The sequence below is a fragment of the Thamnophis sirtalis genome, unplaced genomic scaffold, assembly GCF_051295495.1.
Source record: "Thamnophis sirtalis isolate CommonGarterSnake01/CBP01778 unplaced genomic scaffold, rThaSir2_p1.2 scaffold_1, whole genome shotgun sequence".
NCBI classification, from domain to species: domain Eukaryota; kingdom Metazoa; phylum Chordata; class Lepidosauria; order Squamata; family Natricidae; genus Thamnophis; species Thamnophis sirtalis.
In genome coordinates this window covers 143,687,040-143,710,909 of record NW_028261381.1, presented here as the reverse complement: position 1 = coordinate 143,710,909, position 23,870 = coordinate 143,687,040, and the positions used below count along the sequence as shown (strand labels likewise).

At 40.3% G+C, this 23,870-nt stretch overlaps 1 protein-coding gene across 4 annotated transcripts in view; it reads right to left on the bottom strand.

Annotated features, from left to right (window-relative positions):
* The window catches only part of RCOR1 (REST corepressor 1), a 159,844-nt gene that overhangs the window by 91,899 nt on the left and 44,075 nt on the right, over positions 1-23,870 (bottom strand). For all 4 annotated transcript variants that reach the window (XM_014074033.2, XM_014074035.2, XM_014074034.2 and 1 more), the window contains exon 3: positions 11,621-11,710. In XM_014074033.2, the coding sequence (XP_013929508.2) occupies positions 11,621-11,710 (90 nt within the window). The remainder of the gene's footprint in view (positions 1-11,620; positions 11,711-23,870) is intronic.

Sequence of the window (23,870 nt, the reverse complement as noted above, 5' to 3'; positions counted from 1 at the left end):
GCCAAGCTGATCTTTTGATCTCATGGCGATGGGGATGCTTCAATGGTTGTGAGCAATGAAAATGATTATAAGTCACTTTTTTTTCAATGTTATTGTAACTTTGAATGGTCCTAAATGAACTGTTGCATATGATGGACTACCTGTATATGGCTTATTACACCACCTATTTAATCAAATCATGTAAGCATATACAGGGCGGGGCATAACCTTTTCCTAGGGGGTCACAGCAACACTTGTAATAACAACACAAATAATTCATACACCATTCGAAAGCCCATCAAAAACTGAGTTTATTGACACGATTTAATAGTCAGTATGACCACCATTAGCCCTTCGAACAGCATTCAAACGAGGTGGATAAGAACACAACAAATCTTCAAACAGTTCCGTTCGATTTTCCAGATTTTCCAGAGGGCGGGGCATAACCTTTTCCTAGGGGGTCACAGCAAGATCGACAGCAGTTTACAACTTCCGCGACACCTCATTTTAAAGCCCATAAAAAACTGAATTGAATGAGCTATTAAATGTTAAATTTGTTTCGGTTGATTGAAACTTTGAGAATGAATTTGGAAACTGTGTTGAAAAATCTGGAAAATCGAACGGAACTGTTTGAAGATTTGTTGTGTTCTTATCCACCTCGTTTGAATGCTGTTCGAAGGGCTAATGGTGGTCATACTGACTATTAAATCGTGTCAATAAACTCAGTTTTTGATGGGCTTTCGAATGGTGTATGAATTATTTGTGTTGTTATTACAAGTGTTGCTGTGACCCCCTAGGAAAAGGTTATGCCCCGCCCTGTAAATAAATTACTAGAGTGGAATATGCTTTCATCTGGGGAGCATCAAAACTCAAGATTATCTGTTTAGCACCCTACAATTTTTTTTGTAAAAATTGTGGCAATTTAAATAGAATAACAATTCAAAGGATCTCTTACTAAGGTTGTTGTTTCAGTTAATTTTATACTCCATACCTCTTTAAAGTACTTATATGTTCCACTTCCATATTAGTCTAAAAATAATCATGTTGTTCATCCACACATTGCTGAACTGCGAATTATTGCAAAACATTATTAAAATACAAGAATTTCTTCACTACATATATTGCCTATCAATAATAATAATACTTTCACTGATAATTTTTCACTTATTTTAAATAGCATATAAATACCTTGATAAATGAACAAGGTTACCATGGTAGATGAGTATATTCAGATCTTTCAACTGTTGTGCAGCTTTTCCACCTGATTGCAATCAGGGCCAGCCCAATTTGTTTTTTGGGATGGGTAAAAATTCAAAACCTTTTTTTGGAGAGAGCCAATAGTTATAAAATGGGAAAAATGGAAAGAAATCAGGACCATAAACTGGACTGAGAAGTTGAAAAAATAAATCCCATAAAGCTATTGCAAATCATTTCAGCAAGTCACTGAAGTTGAGCTAGACTCAAAAGATACCAAGAGGGAATGGCCCTTGGTTGGCCCACTAACTGACCTGGAGTTTAAAGAGGCATCTTTAAGCAAAAACATTTTTCTCTATCAAGAACTTACCTACAGTATATAATTGTAAAAAATGTTGTACGTTTTGTTTTAAAGCAATAATATTTTAATCTTTTTCATACCTATATTATTTTTACAAGCATTTCTATGCATTTGTAATTTTTATAGTGATGTCACATTTTAATATATGATATAATGTAGATTTTGTTTATAAATTGCTGTGTCATAGCAATTTGGCTTAAGAAAATAAAAACTAATGGCTCCAATTAATATTAACATGTTAACACACACGTTTGACACTTAACAGGCCTTATCTTAAAATGTTTTATACAGAAGCCTTTATATTACTGTTTTTGAAAATCAAGTGCACTTATTATTAAAATCCATTGCAGAATTGATTCAGACACATTTCTAGTTCATCTTTTATTACATATCTTCTATACAGGAGCTCAAGGCAGTGTACATAGTGTTGCATTTCTCTCACAACAATGATCCTGCAAAGTAGTTGTGAAGTTTCCAAAAGATGACCTAATTAATTTACGAGCCTCGAGACAAAGTTCAAAAGTAATCCATTCATTTATTAGGATCAACATTTTGTCATGTTCTTCTGTGGAGCTGAAACGGATTTCCACTCAATGGTGTCTGAACTCAATGGTGTCTGAACTTTACCCCTGTATCCCCTCCCTTCTGTGTCATAAATCACATCCACCAACAAGGTGCTGCGGCAGGCTATGAACTTGTAGAAATATGAGACCTGACTCTGGCCAAACGTATGCATGACATTCTCCTCCCTTTTTTATGTCAACTTGATAATACACATGGAAACACTTTATAAGTTGACAGTAGTCTCATTTGAGTCACTCAATGTATTTCCATGACTGAGGAGGACTACAACCTGGGTCTTGCTGCTCCTACCTTTCACTTAAAATTTGCAGGCCTGCAAAACACAACCTATTGGACCAGTGACACGTTTCCATCACTTTTAACAGTGGCAACTACACTGTTTCCCCAAAAATTGTGTATGCGCTAAAATAAGCCCTCCACCTAAAATATGCCCTCTCCTAAAAGATTTAAACTCATGTGCAGCCAGTCCCTGCCATTTCCTGGGGGGAGGGGGGAACATGCCCCATGCATCCCACATGCACCTGCCATCCACATGGAACGGCCTCACGGAGGCTGCTCCCATGAACCCAACTACTGTGCCCTTTCTCTTAGTGGCAGCCGCAAAAAGAGCGGCAGACCCAGCGATGCTAGGGCTAGCAAGAGTGTGCCAGAAACAAAGACAGAACTTCCAGACCTCTCTGGATCAGCTGATCTGTGGGCCGTGGGCCAAGGTTAAGGGGCCTCCTGCACCTCAAAAATAATAAGACCTCCCCAAAAATAAGGCCAAGCGCTTATTTCGGGGGGGGTTAAAAGAAAATAAGACCCTGTCTTGTTTTCGAGGAAACACAGTACTCCTAAACATACAATATTATAGGTTGAAAACTTTCTGACTAATATGGGCTTACAAGCATCTTTAAAGCTTCCTGCAAGAGTAGAAATTGAATAACTGGAAATAAGGTAGCATAAAAACAGCGAGATACTGTTTACATGAAAACTATTTATAAAGTTAGCCCATCCTTTGACCTTGGAGCTGTTTCTAAGAGATTTGTTAGGAAATAAGGAGAACTTTGAATATACTACTTCAAAAAGCAAACAGGGATATCTATCATTTCCTCAAACAATGGGAATTGAACTATGGGTGCCTTAGGGCCCCAGCGCTTCTTTCTGACAGTTTATATACCAGTGACTTCAATCAGTTATTTATTCCAACAATACGAAAAAGGATAAATTCAAGTTGAAGTTCTCAACTTCAAGCATTTATTTAGCCAAACAACAAAAGCCTTCTTAATACGGCTTTGGAGTTAAAGCAAAATAAGCAATGGTTTTCTGCTGCATAAATTTCTAGGCAGCTTTAGCTGTGTTAAACTAACAAAGCAAAAACAATAGAGTTTTGTGACACCTTATACCCATGGAGCTCTGCTGTGTGAGAGAAGTATTATTACACGCATCCCTGTCAGTGGGGAGGAGAAGAGGATTAAAAAAAAACTTCAAAGGGAAATGAAATTTATGAAGTGGACAGTGAATCGTATCCATACGTACTAACTATAGGAAAGTCTTGATTTTACAGATCTCAATGCAATGGACTTTGGATATGAAAGACAGAATCAGAATTTCAAGCAATATAATAGACTTTCGCCCAGCAATGATCTAAGACTGTTGTATTAATCAGTCCAAACAATTTTTATATATTCTACCATACTTTTTATATTATTATAGACATTTTATCTAGATTTTACACACTATGTACATTTAATCCATTGCTCAACATCCTATCCATCATTTATTTACTCACCTCTAGAAGACACTCCTTCCTCCTGGCTAAACCCAAGTATTACTGTATTAGCAAAACAACTGCTGGATTGTGTGATGCTCATTATTTTGATTGATATGCTGTCCAATGCATATATCGTGATTTTTAAAAATGGTCCTTTTTTGACACAGCTTAAAGCTGCCTTATAACCATACCTGTTTGAAGGCTATTAACCACTGTTCCCTGTTCAGACATAATGAAAAGCTATGTTCAAGGATGACTTGCCAATTTGTTTTTTTCCACTTTATGAAAAGAAAGAGGTACAAAGGTGCCTATTATTTGTACATATTCTGGTACATTAATTCGGACTGTGTTTTTTTTCAAATATCTCAGGATGTGATGAAACCCCTGGCTCTTGAAATAGAGAAGACAAGAATTCTAGTGGAATACCCCAATATTAATAAAACGTTCCTCTACTATGTAAATGATTTTCAATTCATCTTTCAGTCTGCTGCGGAGGTGGGAAGATCTCTAATCAGAGAAACACTCCCCTGCACTTCATAACAAAGTATCAGTTCAAATGACCTCAACAAGGATTTTAAAGACAATTGCTAGACAACCTTAGTATTCTAGCATATACTACACATCCATCAAGCTATTTCCTTTCAAAGCACCAACATCCTTCACTCTACCTTTCTGCATAGTTGTTTCTCCTTGCAACCCATCCTTGCCTTTATCATGTTCATATTTCACTTCATATATTGCTTTTTGTCCTTTAAATCTTATCCTTCTTTCTTCCGGGATTTCATCAGCTGCACACAATCATAATGTACTTGGTCCTTGCCTTCTTCTCAATACATTCACCTATTTAATATATTTGATTTGTGATTTGATTTTCATTCACTCTCTCTGTATGACCAAATCTCCATTTATCTCTTTTGTACTAATAATTCACTTTTGCATTTAATTCACATTCATTTATTCATTCAGCATTTAAATCATTCTTGACCTGATCTGTTTTTGCCTTACCACAAATTTAAGCACTCTATTCCTATTGCATTCAATTTACTTTTATATTTGCCCTGCCATAGCCAATGCTTGGCTCTATGTAACAAAGTGAGCAGAAACACACTTTTATACGCATTTTTACTTCTCTTGTCAAACACTGAGACTTCACAAGATGGCTGCTGACTCTTTCATGTGTATGCACCATTTATCCATTTCTTTTCTGTCATGGTAGGTGACAAATTCAAGTAATAAACACAAGCATTCCTTGTGCAAAAAGGATGCATCTGTCATACAGCTTCAGGATGGATACATTTATTATTTGTTACATATCAACTTCCTATCACAACCATCCAAAAATTCCTCAGGTGATTTTTATAATAAGCCCTAATAAAAGACAAGTAAAATACAAAGTAGGAGATTCAATTCATCCAAATTATAGCAATCTGTACCTCAAAATGCCTGGCAAAATAAAATGCCATTTAAAGAACTACCAATTCTACTTTGGCAGCCATAACAAAAAAGGGTCAAATCTTATACCACTTTCACAGAGCTCCTTCACAGCTCCTTCTTCATAGCTCCTGAAGAAAATCCTATCCTTTTCTCATAGCGCTTTAATCTTGCAAGTCAATTAAGATATGCATCCCCAGGCCCTGTGGGAACAGGGGCATACAAGCTGGCAACGCACCATCTGCACATGCATAGGATTTAAATAGCTTATGAAACCCCATAACCCCAGGTCTGTGGAAAACAATTTTCCTGTGGAACCAGTTCCTGGTGCCCAAATGGTAGGGGCCGCTGAATTAGAATATAGTAATAGCACTTAGACAAATATACTGCTTCATAATACTTTACAGTCCTCTCTAAGTGGTTTACAGAGTCAGCCTATTGCCCCCAACAATCTGGGTCCTCATTTTATCGACCTCAGAAGGATGGAAGGCTTTGTCAACTTTGAGCCAGGTGAGATTCAAACTGCCAAAATGTAGGCAGCTGCCAGTCAGCAAAAGTAACTGCAGTACTGCAGTCTAACCACTGAACCACCATGACACATATAATCAAAGTAATTGAAATTAATTTCCAGAATGGCAGCTAACTTAGTTCTTGGCAATGAAGAAATAAAATTTCAGCATCTCAAAAATTAAAATTATGATATGATATTTGACAATCTCAGTAACAATCTCTTGATCCACTTGATGAATGCCAAGAAACCAGCTTTTTATATAAAGGATTTCTGGTCATATTTCAGTTCCATTCTAGCCATAATACAATTTGCCAGCGGTCTAAGAGATTCACACAGCTGCAACAGAAAATGAACAAAAAACAAAGAGTCATACACCCCCCAAACCCCCCAAACCTAAAATTGACTAGACTTGCTCAGGTGCAAGACTGACTAATTTCTGGAAGGATATGATTATTAAACTAAGATATGCCTTAAAGTGATAGATGAATACAATCTTTTCACTTCCCTACTGCTGCATAATGGAGCAGTAACATTATTATGATAGCCCTTCATCTGTATGGCCCCAATTCTGCTTCTGAAGTTTTTTTTAAAAAACTTTGGCTTCGTTATATTTAAGGCAACATAAACACGTTTGTTCTTGACTTAGCAAAGTTCACTATAACAAAATGTTTTTGAGAACATCAGCTGTATACTATTTTTGTGCTGTCCCAATTAGCACATATACTAATTTACAGATGCAAATTTCAAATGACCTCAAAAGACTCCTACAGTAGTATAAAAAGGAACAATTTTGAAGAACAGAAGTGTAGTCCTTCAAATGTTCACATTTTTGTCAGAGCTGGGAGCCATACCTAAATTCCTCTGTAGAGCGAGTGTTTTATTGAATTTAGAGAGTCCAATGAGCGTTATGCTTTATTGATTTACATCCCATCTTTCATACAGAAGTACAAAGTGAAATGCACAGTATTCTATTTTTCCCCACAACGATCACCCTGTAAGGTGGGTTGGACTGAGAAAGGATGTGCAACTGACCCAAAGTCATCCAGGGAGATTCTATGGCTGGCAGAGATAAAAGTTGCGCCTCCCTGAAGCTAGTCCAAACTTTAACTGTGCCACTGTGCTGTGTCACAATACTGTCATGTAGGTAGTCCTCGACTTACAACAGTTCATTTAGTGACCGTTCAAAGTTACAAAGACACTGAAAAAGTAACTTATGACCATTTTTCAACCTTACAGCCTTTGTAGCATCTCCATGATCATGTCATCAAAATTTAGATGCTTGGCAACTGGTTCATACTTACGACAGTTACTCTGTCCCAAGGTTATGTGATCACCTTTTGAAACTTTTTGACAAGCAAAATCAATGAGGAAGACAGATTCACTTAAAAATTATGATACTAGTTTGTTGGGGGCAATATGCTGACTCTATAAACTGCTCAGAGAGGGGCTCTAAAGAACTGTAAAGCGGTAATAAGTCTAACTACTATTGCTACCAACTTATCAAGTGCAATGATTCACTTAACAATGGCAAGAAAAAAAATAAAATGGGGCAAAATTCACTTAACAAATGTTTCGCTTAACAACAGAAAAGCTGGGTTCAATTGTGATTGTAAGTTGAAGACTACCTGTACTGTGTCAGCAACCTTTTGATGTTTAAAGGGTGCAGTTAATGGGGCAATAGGGCCACAGGAAACCCATGGGAGGATCAAGATTTTCTGGAGCAGCGGTTTTCAACCTGTGAGTCGCAAGGAGCCTCCCACGGAGAGGCTGGCGAGAAGCAGCCCTAAGGGAAGGAGCGGCTCAGGTTTCCCACATGGCAGAAGGAGAGGTGGGGGGGGAAGGAGAGTAGGAGCCAGAATGGAGGCGAGGAGGGGGAAAAAAGAGATGTGTGCAGCACAGAGGACGCTGGGAAAGCAGCTCGTTCCAAGTAATGGAGGTTGATGGGCAGAGCTACGGAAGCCAAGAGGTACCATTTCTGAGGCGTAAAACAAGGCAGGGAAAATAAAATAAAATATAGGAACATGGGATGTGTGTACGCTGTTACCCATGCTTAGTATGGGTAACAGTCTTAATAGGCTTTGATCCCTCTTCTGCGGTTCCCTGCTGACCCAATCGCACAATCTGCTCTCCACCCCGAGAAGGCATGAGTCTCTCGCCTCTCTTGCGATTCCGCGTCCTTCGCAGGCAACTCAGTGTCGGGAAGAGCTCCAGCCCTTTTCTCGTGGTCATCTCTTGCAAAATACCCTCCTGGGCCAGGATCAAGGCAGAGGGGACAACAACTCTCCTCCCGCTGTCGCCACTGCGCAATGAGGTGAGTAACTGGGTACACAGCGCAGGAGACTCTTCAGCGCCAGACTCAGGTCAGCGCAAGCCACGGTCTCCTTCGTGTTGGCGCAGGAAGGAGGAGAATGGGGAGCAGCAGCAGCAGCTGGTTGGATGCAGGGAGGGAAGAACTCCAATTCTCCTGCGCTACACAGGGCTCTCCTTGCGTAGGGCTCTGGAACTCTTCCCTCTCTGCATCCAGAGATGGCTGCTCCGGCTCTTTCCTGAGTCAACACGAAGGGGACTGACCTGAGTCTGGCGCTGAGGAGTCTCCTGCACAGCGCAGCCAGCTACTCACTTCTCAGTGGCGGCAGCAGCAGGAGTCACTGTCCCCACCGCCGTGATCCCAGATCAGGAGGGTATTTTGCTTGCACGTGCAAGAAAGAGATGAAAGGGAAAGGGGGAGAGAGAGAGAGAGAGAGAGAGAGAGAGAGAGAGGGAAATGAAAGGGAGCTGGAAGGAGAGAATGGGAGGGAGGGAAAATAGAGGAAAACAAATTAGAGGGAGAAGGGGGAGAGGGAGAAAGCAATGAAAGAGAGCTGAAGGGAGAGAATGAGAGAGAGGGAAAAGAGAGGAAAACAAATCAGGGGAAAAGAAAGGAAGAGGAAAGAAAGAAAGAAAGAAAGAAAGAAAGAAAGAAAGAAAGAAAGAAAGAAAGAAAGAAAGAAACTTTCTCAGACCTATGACGAAAGCAATGGTAAGCTAGATTTCTTGCCAAGAAAACTGCAGTTTGCCAGAAGGCACAAATTGGAGATTATTTATAATTTTGGATAACGTATTATATTGTCAAACTCAAAAGAAATCAAAATATATATCCTATTGCTGTTAGTACAATCTTGCCAGTTTCTATCAACTTAGAGTTCACTATGAAAAGATTACAGGGAAGCAATTTCCTACAATTAATAACTTTATTTTGGATTTGCTATCGTATTCAATGAGAAAGAAAAAGAAAGAAGGAAAGGGAAGGAAAGAAAGGAAGGAAGAAGAGAAATGGTGAGGAAAAATAGAGAAAAACAGAAATGAGAGGGAGGTGGAGGGGAAGAGAAGAGAGAGATTCTCACAGAAAACACTGAGCCATGAAACCTTGTTAGGCATGTCTTTGGGGGGGGGTGTCATGTGACTGGGTGGGAGTGATGTTGAGTTGGCCACACCCACCCAGGTTTTGTGGCTCCCAGTGTTACATAGTAGCAACGAAAATAATTTTATGGTTGGGGGTCACCACAACATGAGGAACTGTATTAAAGGGTCGCAGCATTAGGAAGGTTGAGAAATATTGTTCTGGAGGATCTTCTTTGGTGTGGAAGAAGTGTTTTCTTTTTCTTCCTTTTTCTTAATTGATCATAAAGTAATTACATGAGCTGTATGCAGTTTTTCTGTTGTGCGTTCTCCACTTTACAATAACAGGAAGTTATAATTCTGATTTTCAGTGAGACAGTAACAGAAAATCAAAAAGGAGATTCAGGAACCACATGCATCTTTGAAATTATAAGCTGCCTGCCCTGATGTACAGGACAGCTAATTTTCCTATGGTTGCATAGCAGTCAATAAATAAATGATGAAGCATACAGGAAGCATCAAAATACCATAAATTGACTTGCCAAATTTTATACATAAGCAATATATAGCCATCATTTAGCACCCTGTCCTCTATGAAATTCCCCATTGATGCCATTACTTGCTGTTTATTTTAAAAGCTAGGTACAGATTGTTCTTGACTTACAACCACAGCAAATTCCATTACGGTCATAACTGGAGGACTACAGTATCTTTCTGTGGAAAGCAACAGTACTTTACTTTCAGGTACTTTGCAACTCACTTCCATCTAGCTGAGACATTTCAGGTGCTTTCCTATAGTATATCATATATACTATATAGTATAAATTTGCCAGAACAAATTTCTATGAATGTGCCTCATCTACTAATGCAGTGTTTCCCAAAGTGTGGTACGCGTACCCCCAGGGGTACGGGAAGAGTTTGGTGGGGGTACGCGTTGCACCGGAGTTTGGTGGGGATCACGTGGGAATATCACAACAGGAGAAGATATCTTTAATGTTATGAATACATTTATGCAAGAGAACAAAATTGATTGGAATAGATGTGTTGGAATAAGCACAGATGGAGCAAAAAGTATGGTTGGAATTAATAAAGAACTCATTGCAAGAATTCAAAATGTTGCTCCAAATGTCATATCCACACATACACAGAGAGGCTTTGGCAACACGTAAGATGCCCGCTGATCTACAGAAAGTTCTGGATGAAAGTGTGAAAATCATTAACTACATTTTTTTTATGTAGTTATGAGGGGTACTCAGCATTTTTTATGAGGGGTACTCAGCGTTACGAAAATTATAGAAGGGGTACACATATGTCAAAAGTTTGGGAAACACTGTACTAATGCAACTGAATCTGCAGAAGCTTATTCTGACCACTGGAAATGTTGTGAGAGAATTCTGAAGCAATAGAAGGTGAAACAATGCAGATGGGAGAGTGCAACTGCTCTGAAATAGTCCTTTACTCAAAGCTCTGAAGCCAAATCCCTCTAAACCTATAAACAGCTCTAGAAAATGCCCCTTTCCTGTGCTGCAAAAGAAGGCTTAAAATCAGCAGAAGGTATTGCCATTAATTTCCAATTCTGCAGCCTGTGGTTTATTTCCATCCAGCTTCAATGATCTTAAAAGACTGCCCATAATTTTGGGCAATTTTGGTACTAAAATATTACTTAAAGTTAGCTTATGAAGCTATTTTTACAGACATAGTTTCCTCTTAAGCTAAAATTAATTATGACTTATTTTTTCCAAACAAAAAAGCAGAATTAATCAATTTTAGAAAAAGGATATTAAATAGGCTTCCAGTCATATTGTAGTTTGACATTCAGGCATCTTTGCATGAAGCATAACTTTCAAGTACATACAAAACACAGGAATTATAGTTAAATCCTTCCTGGTTGCCTTTTTTCCCTCATACAGGAGCTGTACCAGTAGCACAACTCATTACACAGAGATATGATTCCTAAACCAATCCAGGAATTGCAATACTAATTTCTACATTCTGGATTGCTTTTGTGGTTCTTCCCATCACTTCACTTCATTTATGCCAGGCAATACTTGTTTCAAAATGCTAGTGTGCAATGATAAAGATAAAAGGTCACTGCTAAATGAAGACACAAGTAGCAAATAACTTATTGTTAACATTTATAAAATGTCTATGGTATATCCTTGTTTCTTCTAGAGTTAATTCAGATTTGGATTGTGACAAGTAATCCTCTTTCCAATCATTTTTATGACACATGTGATGAGTAAAAAAAAAAAAAAAGTTAAGAGAGCAATCCTGCACATGTCTATTTAAAAATAAACATCGCTGTGTCACAGGGTGCATATGAACACTCAAATACATTTGAAGGCATTTCATTCTATTCTTTAACCATTTATATAATAAAGAGCACTGTGGGAGGAAAAGCAGGTAAAAGAGAAACAAAGCAGTGACTTACATTTTGCTTCTGAAATATTCTGATTGGGTGACCAAACCAGCATACCGAGATTCTCTCTCTCTCTCTCCTGAGATCGCTTGGTAAGTTTAACTAACAAGAAAATAGATATGAAATGTGTTAAAAGAAAACGTCCCCATGTCAATGCTCATCCCTTTAAAACACATAACAAAAGAAATAAGAAATAAGAATATTCCTATAGAAAAATAGAAATAGGATTTCTATTTTTGGAATAGCATTTTGGAATAGGAAAATCCAAAATGCCGAAACACAAATGTACCATCTTTAAAAAGATTTTAGACCCAAAGCATCCTTCCATTCCCACAAATAACCAAAATGTATCTTAACAGTGTTTTGGAAGATCAATTGAAGATGATAAAAAGGGGAAATGTTTTCTTTTGTTTTAAGTTTGTACATTTTTATTTTCTGCATTGTGTGGAGATATCTCAAAGACCCTCTCTGTTAAATTGCAGGTATGCAGCAAAGGCTGCTATTTTATTCGTCCTGCACTGCTGGCCAAGGGGAAAACAGAAAGCCAGCAAAGACAATGCTGCCTGCATTGTGTCAGCACAAACAGCAGGGTCAGTTATTAACACTGGCGGCGCCAGCCATCACAAATATATAGATATTCAGGAAACTGCCTTATACTAAGTCAATCTCCTGGTCTACTTACAGAATATTTTGAACTACATTAATGTTAAATGCTTCCTTTTTTAAGCACCTGTAACTCTTCTCCTTGTTGTTTGGGGGCAGAATATGATGAAATGTACAGATACTGTGCAAATATCTGTACAAAGGGAACAGATAGTTCTGCTCCTTCCTGAATGCAGAGGAACAAACAGTGGAGAACATAAGCATAGCGTATTCACGAACTGATCTGTTTGGTTAAATAAATAAATAAATTGTTAACTGAATCACATAGGGAGCACAGCTAATATACTGTATTACCATGGAGCTGAATCCCATAGTTGTTAGGCAACACAACTTCATTCTGGCTTCCCACAACCAAAGTTAGCAGGAAAGGCAGCAGAAACTTGCAAATCCCAGTCCCACAGGTAGTAGGTGGTTGCTACCAGTTGTGGGGACGAGTAATAGGTTGGGTGGGGGTGAAGGGAGGATCAAAGAAGGTAAGCAAGAAGAGGCAAGGCATAGCATGAGTCTTTTGCTAAATTCAGAGTAGACCTTTCGAAGGAATGCATATTCTGAGGTCTGGACCCAAATTTATTAATAATAAGAGAAGCATTAACAAAAGGGAACAAAACCTCAAAGCAATGGAAAACATACTTCTTCCTCCTCTGGCTCAGATTCACACACACACACACACACACACACACACACACACACACACACACACAAAGGAATGCTAGATCAGTCTCATTTGAAATAATATCACTATAGGACTGCTAGCAATTTCTCTGCTTATTTTTATCTTTGTATGTACAGGTAGTCCTTGACTTACAACAGTTCTTTTAGTGACCATTCAAAGTTGCAAAGGCACTGAAAAAAAAGTGACATGACCATTTTTATAGGACCATCGCAGCATCCCCATGGTCACATGATCAAAATCCATGTGTAAGTGACTCATATTTATGACGGTTGTGGTGTCTCAGGGTCCCCTTGTGATCCCCTTTTGCATTTTTCGGACAAGAAAAGTCAATGGAGAAGCCAGATTCACTTAACAAGGTTATTAACTTGATAGCTACTAGGGGTTCACTTAACAACAGTGGCAAGAAAGTTCATAAAAAGTACAAAATTCATTTAACAAATTTGTCACTTAGCAATGTAATTTTGAATTCAATTGTGGTCATAAGTTGAGGACTACCTATATTGGCTGTCTTCTTGATTTAGTATATTTCTTTTTAAAAAACAAAATATTGCAGCATTGAGTTTTTGTTTTTGAGAAAAGGTCAAGAAAAGGTTTATGGAAAGAATGATCAAATTCTGAAGTATTATAAATCTTTGAAATGATACATGAATTAGGGTGATCCCATTCCAAGCATGAACTAGTGATTTCCTTGTTGTAACAACTGGACAAGAAATACACCACTTATTTTAATTGTTCTATTTGTTTTAATTATTTGGCTTTATTATTCGCTTTATTGTTTATTTATTATTTAGTTTAATTATTAAATCAAATAGTGAAAACAATCAAATCAAATAAGACAATGATAAAACTCTGTTTTACAGCAAAACTATTGGAAAAAATAAAACCAATTTAAAACCATTTTAACCATTTTAAAAGATAAGGATGAGTGCATTGACTTTTCCCTAGCTCCTAAAAGTTAGATTTTATGTTCCAAACAATCACTTGTTCACTAAGAAAGTCAGAGGGGGGGGGAGAGGGGACATTCCTTTCATATAGGTTTTTTGGGGGTACCGGATGAAATAGTGAGTGTTTCTTGCCTTAAATCAGCTTCTCCTAAACAACATTCTTAAAATGCAACAGCTTGAAAAATACTGGCAGTTTCTGAGACATCTCTCCCAACAGTGCAATAATATCATAGCACCATCATCTCATGTTCTTGACATATGTTTGTTGCTTGTTAATCCCATACTCCATTCTTAACACATTCCTCCTTGTTGAAGCTTCACAAACCCTCCTCACAAGCCCTCCCCCTTCCACCTCAGAGATTATTCCCTAGGCACAGTAACTGTTAGGTCAAAAGGTCAAAGGTTTGCACAAGAGCCTAGGATCCTCCAGGAATTATTATCCCTCCACTGAAAAACAAAGATAATGTATTAAAATGAAGAAAAGGAACACTCAGGCTAAAGCTTTGGAAAGGTAAGGATACTATGCATTTAACATTTTTGCATCAAACTGATAAGCCTGCCAGAAGGGCCGTTCATCTCATCTTACATGATACGCTTCTTCTCCGCGTTCCGAGAGAAAATCCAAGGAATGGGTTAACCCTGTCTCTCTGCCCATTCCTTGGATTCTTCACAGCACACTGGAGAAGAAGGTGTTCTCTTTGTATAAGCCCCCCCCCTCCCACCAGTCTTGCAAGACCCAACACCAACACTGCCTTTCTTGGAGAAAGAACACGAAAGGGAAATACTTTCCTTCTCCAAGGCTTCTATTTTTAGATAAGGATCAAGAACATAGAACAATTGATTGGGAAAGAAAGATGCAATATACCCATCTGGCATCCCTCAGATAGGTTGAATTAAACTCCTATTGAGTACAATGAACAAAACTGGCATAAAAGAAGCAGAAATTGAAAAGTGAAAGATGGGTACAGAGACAATCAAGAGCAGAGGGAGAGAGGTGAAACAGTTTGAATTCATGAATTCAAGACATGGTCTCGGAAGGATTTTAAAGAGAACGCCTTGACTTGGCTGAAAGAAAAGGGGAGGCTGTTCCAAATTGGAAATTGTCAGGCCAAACAAACTAAGCAGCATAAAACCTTAGTAGTAGAGACCTGCACCAGAGACATTTATATAGAAAGTGGGAAATAAGAAATTGCTCAAGAGAATCAATCAAGATACAAAGTGCAACTTTTAAATAAGGAAAATAGTACAGTACTGCATATTTCCAAAAACTAAAAGGCAGCGGGTTTATTATATATGAATGATCACTATAAAATCAGCAGATTTAGAGAATTCATCAACAAGTAGTTGGTTGACTGAGCAGTCTCTTGCATAAATAAATTCTAATCAATATACAACTAAATATTAACATTCTAAAAAAATAATATAAGGAGAAGGAAGAAAGATATTTAATGTATTAAAGCCAGGGACCAAATAAACAGGAAGTCAATTTTTTTGCCTACAGACTTTTCAAGAAAATGCTCGCCAGTTTTCAGAAGATTTTAAAGAACATACTAGAAAAAAATTAAATATCTCTTTTAATTAAAAAGGTAGCACAAAAGAAAACAATGTTTAACAATAGTTCACAAAAAAAATCAAGATAGCAATTAAACACGGATTTAAAAAATTGAACGTAAGAAAAGTGGTATCAGTATTAAAAAGAGAAAAATATAAAGACAGCTGGTTTGATGTAGTGTTTAAAGTGCTAGCCTAGAAACAGGAGACTATAAATGCTTTACCTCACTTAGGTGTGAAATCTGGCTGGGGGATTTTGGGCCAATCTCTCTGAGCCCAACCTACCTCACAGGGTTATGGGAAAAATGGGAAGTACACAATGAGGTATGTGACAATATGAGATGTGGCTGCACAAATATAACAAATAAATTTGCCCCCTGTGTGTAATAAAAGTCTAAAACATTCACAAAAACAAAAATCTTGACACAAGGTTTTCTGCAATAAAAAAGTTTTTGGAACGTATTTGAAAGTGGAAAAGCAAGTGACTTTCAAGCCACTTCTAAAAGGTTTCATTATGGTACCACCATTGAAAAGATCACTTCCTTTCATACATCTCTTTGATGCATCAATCAAATTCTTACTAGTGAATGGCCAGAAGGCATGGCTTCTATTACTGATCTTAGAGACAAATGGTTTTCATTTAAGTCACCAAGCCAAATATAACCCAATTAGCACTATATTATCACTGGTTCATTTTATTTAAGATTGTCATGGCACAGTACTTGCCCAGTGACTTGTTAAGGAGGTCTCTATAAATGGGTGCTGTCATGCAGGAAATTTCAGACTGTGGTTGATCAGTTTTGCAACAGTAAAGCAGAAGCCCTGTCAAAAGTTGTTCCTGATCTGCCTGGACAAGTTCACAGCTAGTTTTAATGGTTAAGCATGGGTGTCTAAGTCATCTCTCAAAAATCCTCACCAATTACAGAAGTTACCAGTATTTACTATTTAATGAGGTATTTGTTAATACATTTTATTACAAGTGGGGGTTACATAAATTCATTTATCAGATTAGAGGTAATAATATTATAACTCTTGAGAACTGGTTTACTTTTCAAGGGAACTGAGAACTAGCAAAGCAAATCTAACAAATCCAAGGATAGTTATGAATCATTTATTTGTACAATTGCCTCATGTTTTTAAAGATGATCGTGGATATGAAGCTCATTCTGGAAGCTATTAAATTAATATGATGAGACAAGTGAGATAAAGAAATAACGTCTGATATTCAGGTTTCTATATGCAGATTTCCCATACTTCTCATTTAACGAAAGTAGGGTAATGTTGAAAATAACAGACTGAAAGCTATTTTGTAGGTCTGCATTTCTGTATCTGTAAAGAATATTAACATTTTATCCAAACAGCTGGTAAACAAAAGGGTATGTTTATGGCTACATAAAATGATGTCAACCAGTTCCCCATAAATCAACCATAATTCAAAATCTATATCAAAGTTCAGATTCTTCTAGAATTATTCTATGGCCAGGCATCAGTAGATGGGACTAAGACCTTTGCCTCCAAGCCCTTGACATCCTCCATAAATGGTATTCCATTTTCAGGAAGAACTCTTAAAAGAATTAGAAATGTTTTGAAGCAGATATTGTATTATTTGGGAGCTGTCCTTAAAGAAATGCCTAGTGAAATATGCTTTGTTGATATGGACTTTTCCCAAAGATCAGTTGGTGACAGAAAAGTTATAGGAATCTACAGCTCTTCATGACCAGCAGGAGTAAATAATTCTGAAATTGTTCTAAGATCAGTAGGACTTTGAAAGCTTCTGTGCATTTCTAAGTTCTAACTGAGATTTTCAAAGTAAAACTACAAATGGATTTGGAGATTCATTATAGAATAAAGTTATATCAGGAATTGTAGAGAAGAAACAAAGAAGCAAATTTTGCAGGAGTTATTTGATTCAGCATTTTTATACAAACTGGTCATTTATTATTCACCTGCATAATGGATTTACAATCAGAGATGAAGCCTAAATTTAACAAATGCCAGTACTTTATGTTAATGTTCCTGTAAATTTAATTCTGATGTTCTTATAAATAAAGGAAGACAAGAGGGCGGCAGCCTGTTAAAACAGTATGGTAGAACACTTCCAGACCAAACCATGAAAATTAAGTCTGTCTTTAAAAAGACCTGCAAGCTAGGCAATATTTAAATCTTCCTATATTTAATAATACCCATTACATCTAAAAAACAAACCTTTTATTAAAGGTTTGTATTAAAGGTGCTATTGTATATAGCACCCGCAATACCAGTTGTAACTTAGGTTTTATTAACTACAAAGCCAACAGCTTTTCAGTATAACAGAAGCCAAAACAAAAGAGACGAATGCATGCGATATTGCATCTTTGATTTTTGATTAATTTTATGAACAAAAAGTTTTAGCTATTAGAGACTTATCTTATTAAAGGTTATCATATATAGCACTGTCAAAGTAGCTTACATAAATGCTGCTACAGATTAATCCTCAGTTTACAATGTTAATTAGGAGAATTTCCATCACTAAGTGATGTAATTGTAAAGTATAATGTAACCTAACCACATTGCTTAGTGACAGAAATCCTGATAGTCCCTATGGCATCATTAACCAAATCCCACTAGATAAGGATCCAAGCCAAGCCATTCTCAGCTTGGTCCCTCCAGCCCCGAGCTTTGGTAAAGTAAGGGACTGCCTCCTCAACTCATTACACCTACCTTTTACATGACCTCTGCCCCTTTGACTGCTCTGCAGAGGCAATCCTCAGCTGTAGCAGTGGCGCTGGGGCTAAAAAAGTAGAGGTCCAGGGCCTTCAGCGGTCTCAGCTACACCCAGCTGATCTTCAGAAAGCTTCTGAAAGTTTTTTGAGGAATTGCAAGACCGGTGTGCACTATTTGAAGAATGGTGTGAGCAGCCTCAGGAAGACAAGGATGTAGCAGGGCCTACAGAGCACAGGGTGAGAGAGGCGGCTAAGGCCTTGCATGGCGTGGCTGACCATGGGGCAGGGCTTAAAGTGGCACTTCTCAACAGTGGTGGTGGTGCCGGGGCTGAAATAGAGGTGCAAAGTGGTGGAGGCAGCTGAGAATAGTCTCTATTTTAGCTCCAACGCTACCACCACTGCTGAGAAGTGCCATAGCTAAAAAAACAGAGATTGGGGGGAGGGGGGTGTTAACTATCAAGTATTAAATGAAGGCAGCATTGCTATTAAAAATGTATCAATAAAAATGTAGGGATCTCCTTTTTTTAAATTTGGTAATGCTTCCAAAATACGTAGTGTTGCAGGATGATGAGAGTAACTTCAGAATATCAGAGATGTTGCTATGTTGCAGGCACCAATATTTCATAAATTTTAATCTGTCACATCTGGGCCCTTTTTGGACTCCAAGAACAATGTTTTGGTATGATGTTACATTGCAATTAAACATATCCACTCTTCTGCCAGGTAAGGATGCCCTCAAGTTCAGTACAACAAATCAAGGTGGATAAAAAGCAATGATTAAAAAAAATATCAAAAAATCAGATTTTTTTTATTTAAATCGGATTGTTTTGATTTAAATCGGATTGTTTTTTATCCAAAAAATTTTAATAAAATGTTTTGGATGAAAATCTATCTAAAGATAGTTTTCTATTTAAGATACAGTAATAATTTAGTTTATTCAGCATGAAATGGAGCCTAGTTATGTAGCATGAGGCTATATATTCTGTAATATTGGGACTGTGGGTGACTCAACAGCAGGTCAGAGAAGCCACTACAGGACAGAGATGACAGATACTCTTTAAAAATTATGATTTAAATTGAGTTGATTTAAATCAAGCCTTTTTACTAGTGATTTAAATCGTGATTTAAATCGACTTTATTTAAATCAAATCTACTCTGCAACAAATGTAAGGTTTTGTAGCAACCGTATTTTGAACTCCTAAGTATGAAACAAGTATGACCCCGGTTAGCTTCAAAGCGCAGCCCAGCCAAGATAAGTCAGATTTTGCACCACTTTTGAGCTCTTCAGAATGAAGGCAAAATAAAGTTTTCATACATATATCTACCAATACACTATTTAGCTGAATCATCTGAATTTTAGTATCAGGATAAATCAATATCAAAATATAAAACCAAAACATGGGTTTAATAATGTTCAAATAGAGCAAACACTATTTAAAATAGATAGAGGAAAAATAATTCTCAATAACGCAAGATTCATCAGAGGGGTTTGGCACACACTATTATCAAAAATTAAGAAGGTGTTTTGCATTTCAATCAGGCTCCAAAGTATCTGTAATTATGATTAAAGTTCTGTGACAGCCCAATACAAAAAGAAAAATGAGAAGAAAAAAATCATCTAACTACCTGAACTAGGATAAACTACAAAGCCAAAAGTGTGTGCTTCCATTGAAAATAGTTAGATCTTCCTGCTTTCCAAAGGATTTCAGAGCCAATAAATATTTGTGCAGACAACTTTTTGTTTCTGTCCATTCAGAACTTTTAAGAATACTACAGAGCCCTCTATCCAAAGTTAAAATGATAAAATGCCTTGAAATGTCATCTCGACTTTTTTACAATTAATTCTACTCACATACTAGACTAGCAAACGTGTTAAAAGATAGTTTTTCATTCTACTACTGCTAAGGTACAATTATAATTCACATCCACTGTGAATAAGAATTTTGACCTGCAGACCAGGCTCCAGTGTAAAGATGAGAAAAGAAGATATGACTGAAAATGGCATCAGAATATTTTTCTTGTTCAATTTATATTTCACCTTTTCTTTACGAACTGAGAACCACTTCTTCCCCCACCCACAAAACTGCAATGAGTTAGATCAGACTGAAAGAAAGTCACTGGGACAAAGTTCACCCCATACGTTTTTTTTATGATCTAGTAGAGATTTCTACAGTCACTGTTAAAAACAAATTTACAGGGAAACATTCAAAACACAGTTTACGGCACTTTTAGAAACTGAGAACTCCTAGTAAAAGCAGCAAGAGTGATAAATTTAAAACTAGTGTTTATCATAGTTGGCTTTTTTTAAACCAATAACACTCCAGCATCAAAATTAACTCAGAATATACTACGTATATGAGTAAAATCAGGAAATCAGCTTATGGTTGATAAAGTAGCCAGATCACAAGCCAGAGACCTCATCTCAATCTCTTTGCAATCTCTCTCCTGCAAGAAAACAGCCACCCTGGATCTTTCACAGCTTGCCTTCAATTGAGGGTTTAGAAATGTTCTATCGGGATATCAGGCCACAAATCTAGGCAAAGGAAAAGGACGTTGGTCTTACCTGAACGTCTATTTTCTGATGGGAGGAGGGAATGGTCACACGTGGGTTTTATCACAGCCTGATTGGTCCAAGACTGAGAGGAATCTATAAATACCGGTGCCTGTCCATTGCTAGCCCAGATTCTCGAACATGAACGGTACAACTGAAAAACAAGAAACAACAACACAACAACCCCGGGAAACACCCCCCGGGCCCTCCCCTTGGCCCCAACAGACAGAACTCAGGGCGGGTTGTGACCATTCCCTCCTCCCATCAGAAAATAGACGTTCAGGTAAGACCAACGTCCTTTTTCCAGAGTGGGAGGAGGGAATGGTCACACGTGGGACATACCCAAGCTAAAGTCCCAGGGAGGGAGAACAGAAACTCTAGGGCCCAAGGGGAGCCTCAGCTGCCACCCCCTGTAGTACCCTACGACCGAAAGACGCGTCCGCAGACGCAAAAGCATCCAGACGATAGTGTCGGATGAACGAGGTTGGAGTGGCCCAGGTAGCCGCCCGGCAGATGTCTTCAAACGGGGCCCTCGTGGCCCACGCTGCCGAGGTCGCCGCGCTCCTGGTAGAGTGCGCCATGATGCCCGACGGAACCGGCCGCCCTGAGGCCACGTAGGCCTCTGAGATGGCCTGACGCAGCCAACGGCCGATGGTAGCCGAGGACACCCTCGAACCCAGAGCTCCAGGTAGGAAGGAGACGAACAAGGCCTCCGACTTGCGGAAATCCTTGGTCCGCCGGAGGTAGATCCGCAAGGCACGGCGGACATCCAGACGATGCCAGAGACGCTCCCTGTCAGTGGACGGACTCGGGCAGAAGTCGGGCAGGACGATCTCCTGAGCCCTGTGAAAGGGGGTATTTACTTTGGGGACGAATGCCGGGTCAAGGCGAAGGACCACTCTGTCCTGGTGAAAATGACAGAGGTCGTCCTTACAAGACAGGGCGCCCAGCTCGGATATACGCCAGGCGGAAGTGATGGCCACCAGGAAGACCACCTTCAGTGATAAGAAGCGCAAGTGCACCGAGCGGAGAGGTTCAAACGGAGCTCCCGTTAAGGCCTTGAGGACAAGCGGAAGATCCCACGTGGGGAATCTATGAACGGGGGGAGGCCTGAGATTTGCCGCCCCCTTGAGGAACAGCTTGACCAGAGGAGACTGGGAAAGAGAAGAAGACCCCGCCCCCCCCCAAGATCGAGGACAGAGCCGCCACTTGGCGTCGCAAGGTGTTTAGCGAGAGCCCGTCCTCCAGGCCTTTCTGAAGGAAATCCAAGACGTTGGGGATGGTGGCTCTGTCGGGAGAGACTGATTTTGTGATTTTTTGATTTGTGATTTTATTGAGATTTGTAGGCCGCCCTTTTCCCTGAGGGGACTCAGGGCGGCTCACACAAAATCGGGGAAGGGGAGATACAGACAATAACAAAGACACATATAATAAAAACAGTAACCAACATGCATTCATCATTCGGGAGGGGCAACTATCTTCATCCCCAGGCCTGACGGGCTAGCCAGTTCTTCAAGGCTGCGCGGAAGGCCTGGACGGTGGTGAGGGTACGAATCTCCACGGGGAGTTCGTTCCAAAGGGTCGGGGCGACTACTGAGAAGGCCCTCAGGGGGAGACGCCCTTGGGGGAGCACCAGCGGACGAACGCTGCCCAGGTGGAGTTATAAATGCGGGTCGTTGAGGGACGACGGGCCGCCTCGATGGTGCGAATGACCCCGGAAGACAGATGAGCCCCCCTTAGAAGCCGCCGTTCAAGAGCCAAACGGTCAGCTGAAGCCACTGAGGCTCTGGGTGAATCAGGGCCCCCTGCCGTAAGACCACCTCCCCTCGCGGGATCCTCCACGGGGAAGACACTGACAGCTGAACCAGGTCCGCAAACCAGGGTCTCCTGGGCCAAAACGGGGCCACCAGAATGACCAGGGCCCTTTCCGTCACCACCTTCCTGACGGTCCCCGGGATGAGTGGAATGGGGGGAAAGGCATAGAGAAGGCCCGGGGGCCACCGGCTCCTGAGGGCATCCGTGCCCTCCGCCGAGCTGGATTGGAAACGGGAGAAGAAACGCGGGAGTTGTGTGTTCTCGGGAGACGCAAACAGGTCCACCCGGGGGGACCCGAATCGACGACAGATCTCCCGGAACAGCGACGGGTGGAGTTGCCACTCGCCGTTGTCCAGAGTTGCTCGACTGAGCCAGTCCGCCTGGACGTTGGAGAGTCCCGAGATGTGCTCCGCCACCAGAGACTGCAGGTGTTTCTCCGCCCATGACCCCAATCGCAGAGCCTCCAGCCAGAGGGCTCTCGAGTGGGTCCCGCCCTGACGATTGATGTGCGCCTTGGTGGCCACATTGTCCGTCAGGAGGAGAACGTGACTCCCTTCCACCGAGGAGCGAAAGTGACTCAGTGCCAGACGCGCGGCCTTCAGTTCCAGCCAATTGATGTTGTGACGGAGGTCCGAGGCCGTCCATCTGCCCTGAGCCATCCGAGAGCCCACCAGGGCTCCCCACCCGAACAGACTTGCGTCCGTGGTGACGGTCACCCTGCTCGGCTCCCAGAACAAACACCCCCGCCGGATGGCCGGGGAGAGCCACCACGCCAGGGATGCACGGACTCCCGCCGAGATGCGGAGAGTCTGAAGGGAATTGCTCATTCGTCCCCTCTGATAGGGGATAAGCTCCCATTGAAGGGGCCGAAGATGGAGCCTGGCCCACGGGACAATCCCTATGCAAGAGACCATCTTGCCCAATAACTGCGACAGAGAGAGGATGGAAATGGAGCTCTTTGTGCGAACGCTCTCCGCCAGCCGACGAAGGCTTACCTGTCTCTCCTGAGACAGACGCACCTCCCCCAACTTGGAATCTATGACTGTCCCCAGATGCAGAATGCGAGTGGAAGGAGTGAGATGGCTCTTTTCGAAGTTTACCGAGAACCCCAGGGCCTGGAGGCTCCGAATGGTAAGCCGAAGATCTGAAACGGCCTGAGACAGGGAGCCCGCCTGAAGCAGGACATCGTCTAAATAACATTGGAGGCGGACCGGGACCGATCTCAGATGGGCCGCCAGAGCAGCCAGGACCTTTGTGAAGGTCCACGGGGCCGAGGCCAGGCCGAAGGGAAGAGCCCTGTACTGGTAATGGAGGGACCCGTGGGAGAACCTCAAGAACCGGCGATGAGCGGGCAGGATGGGAA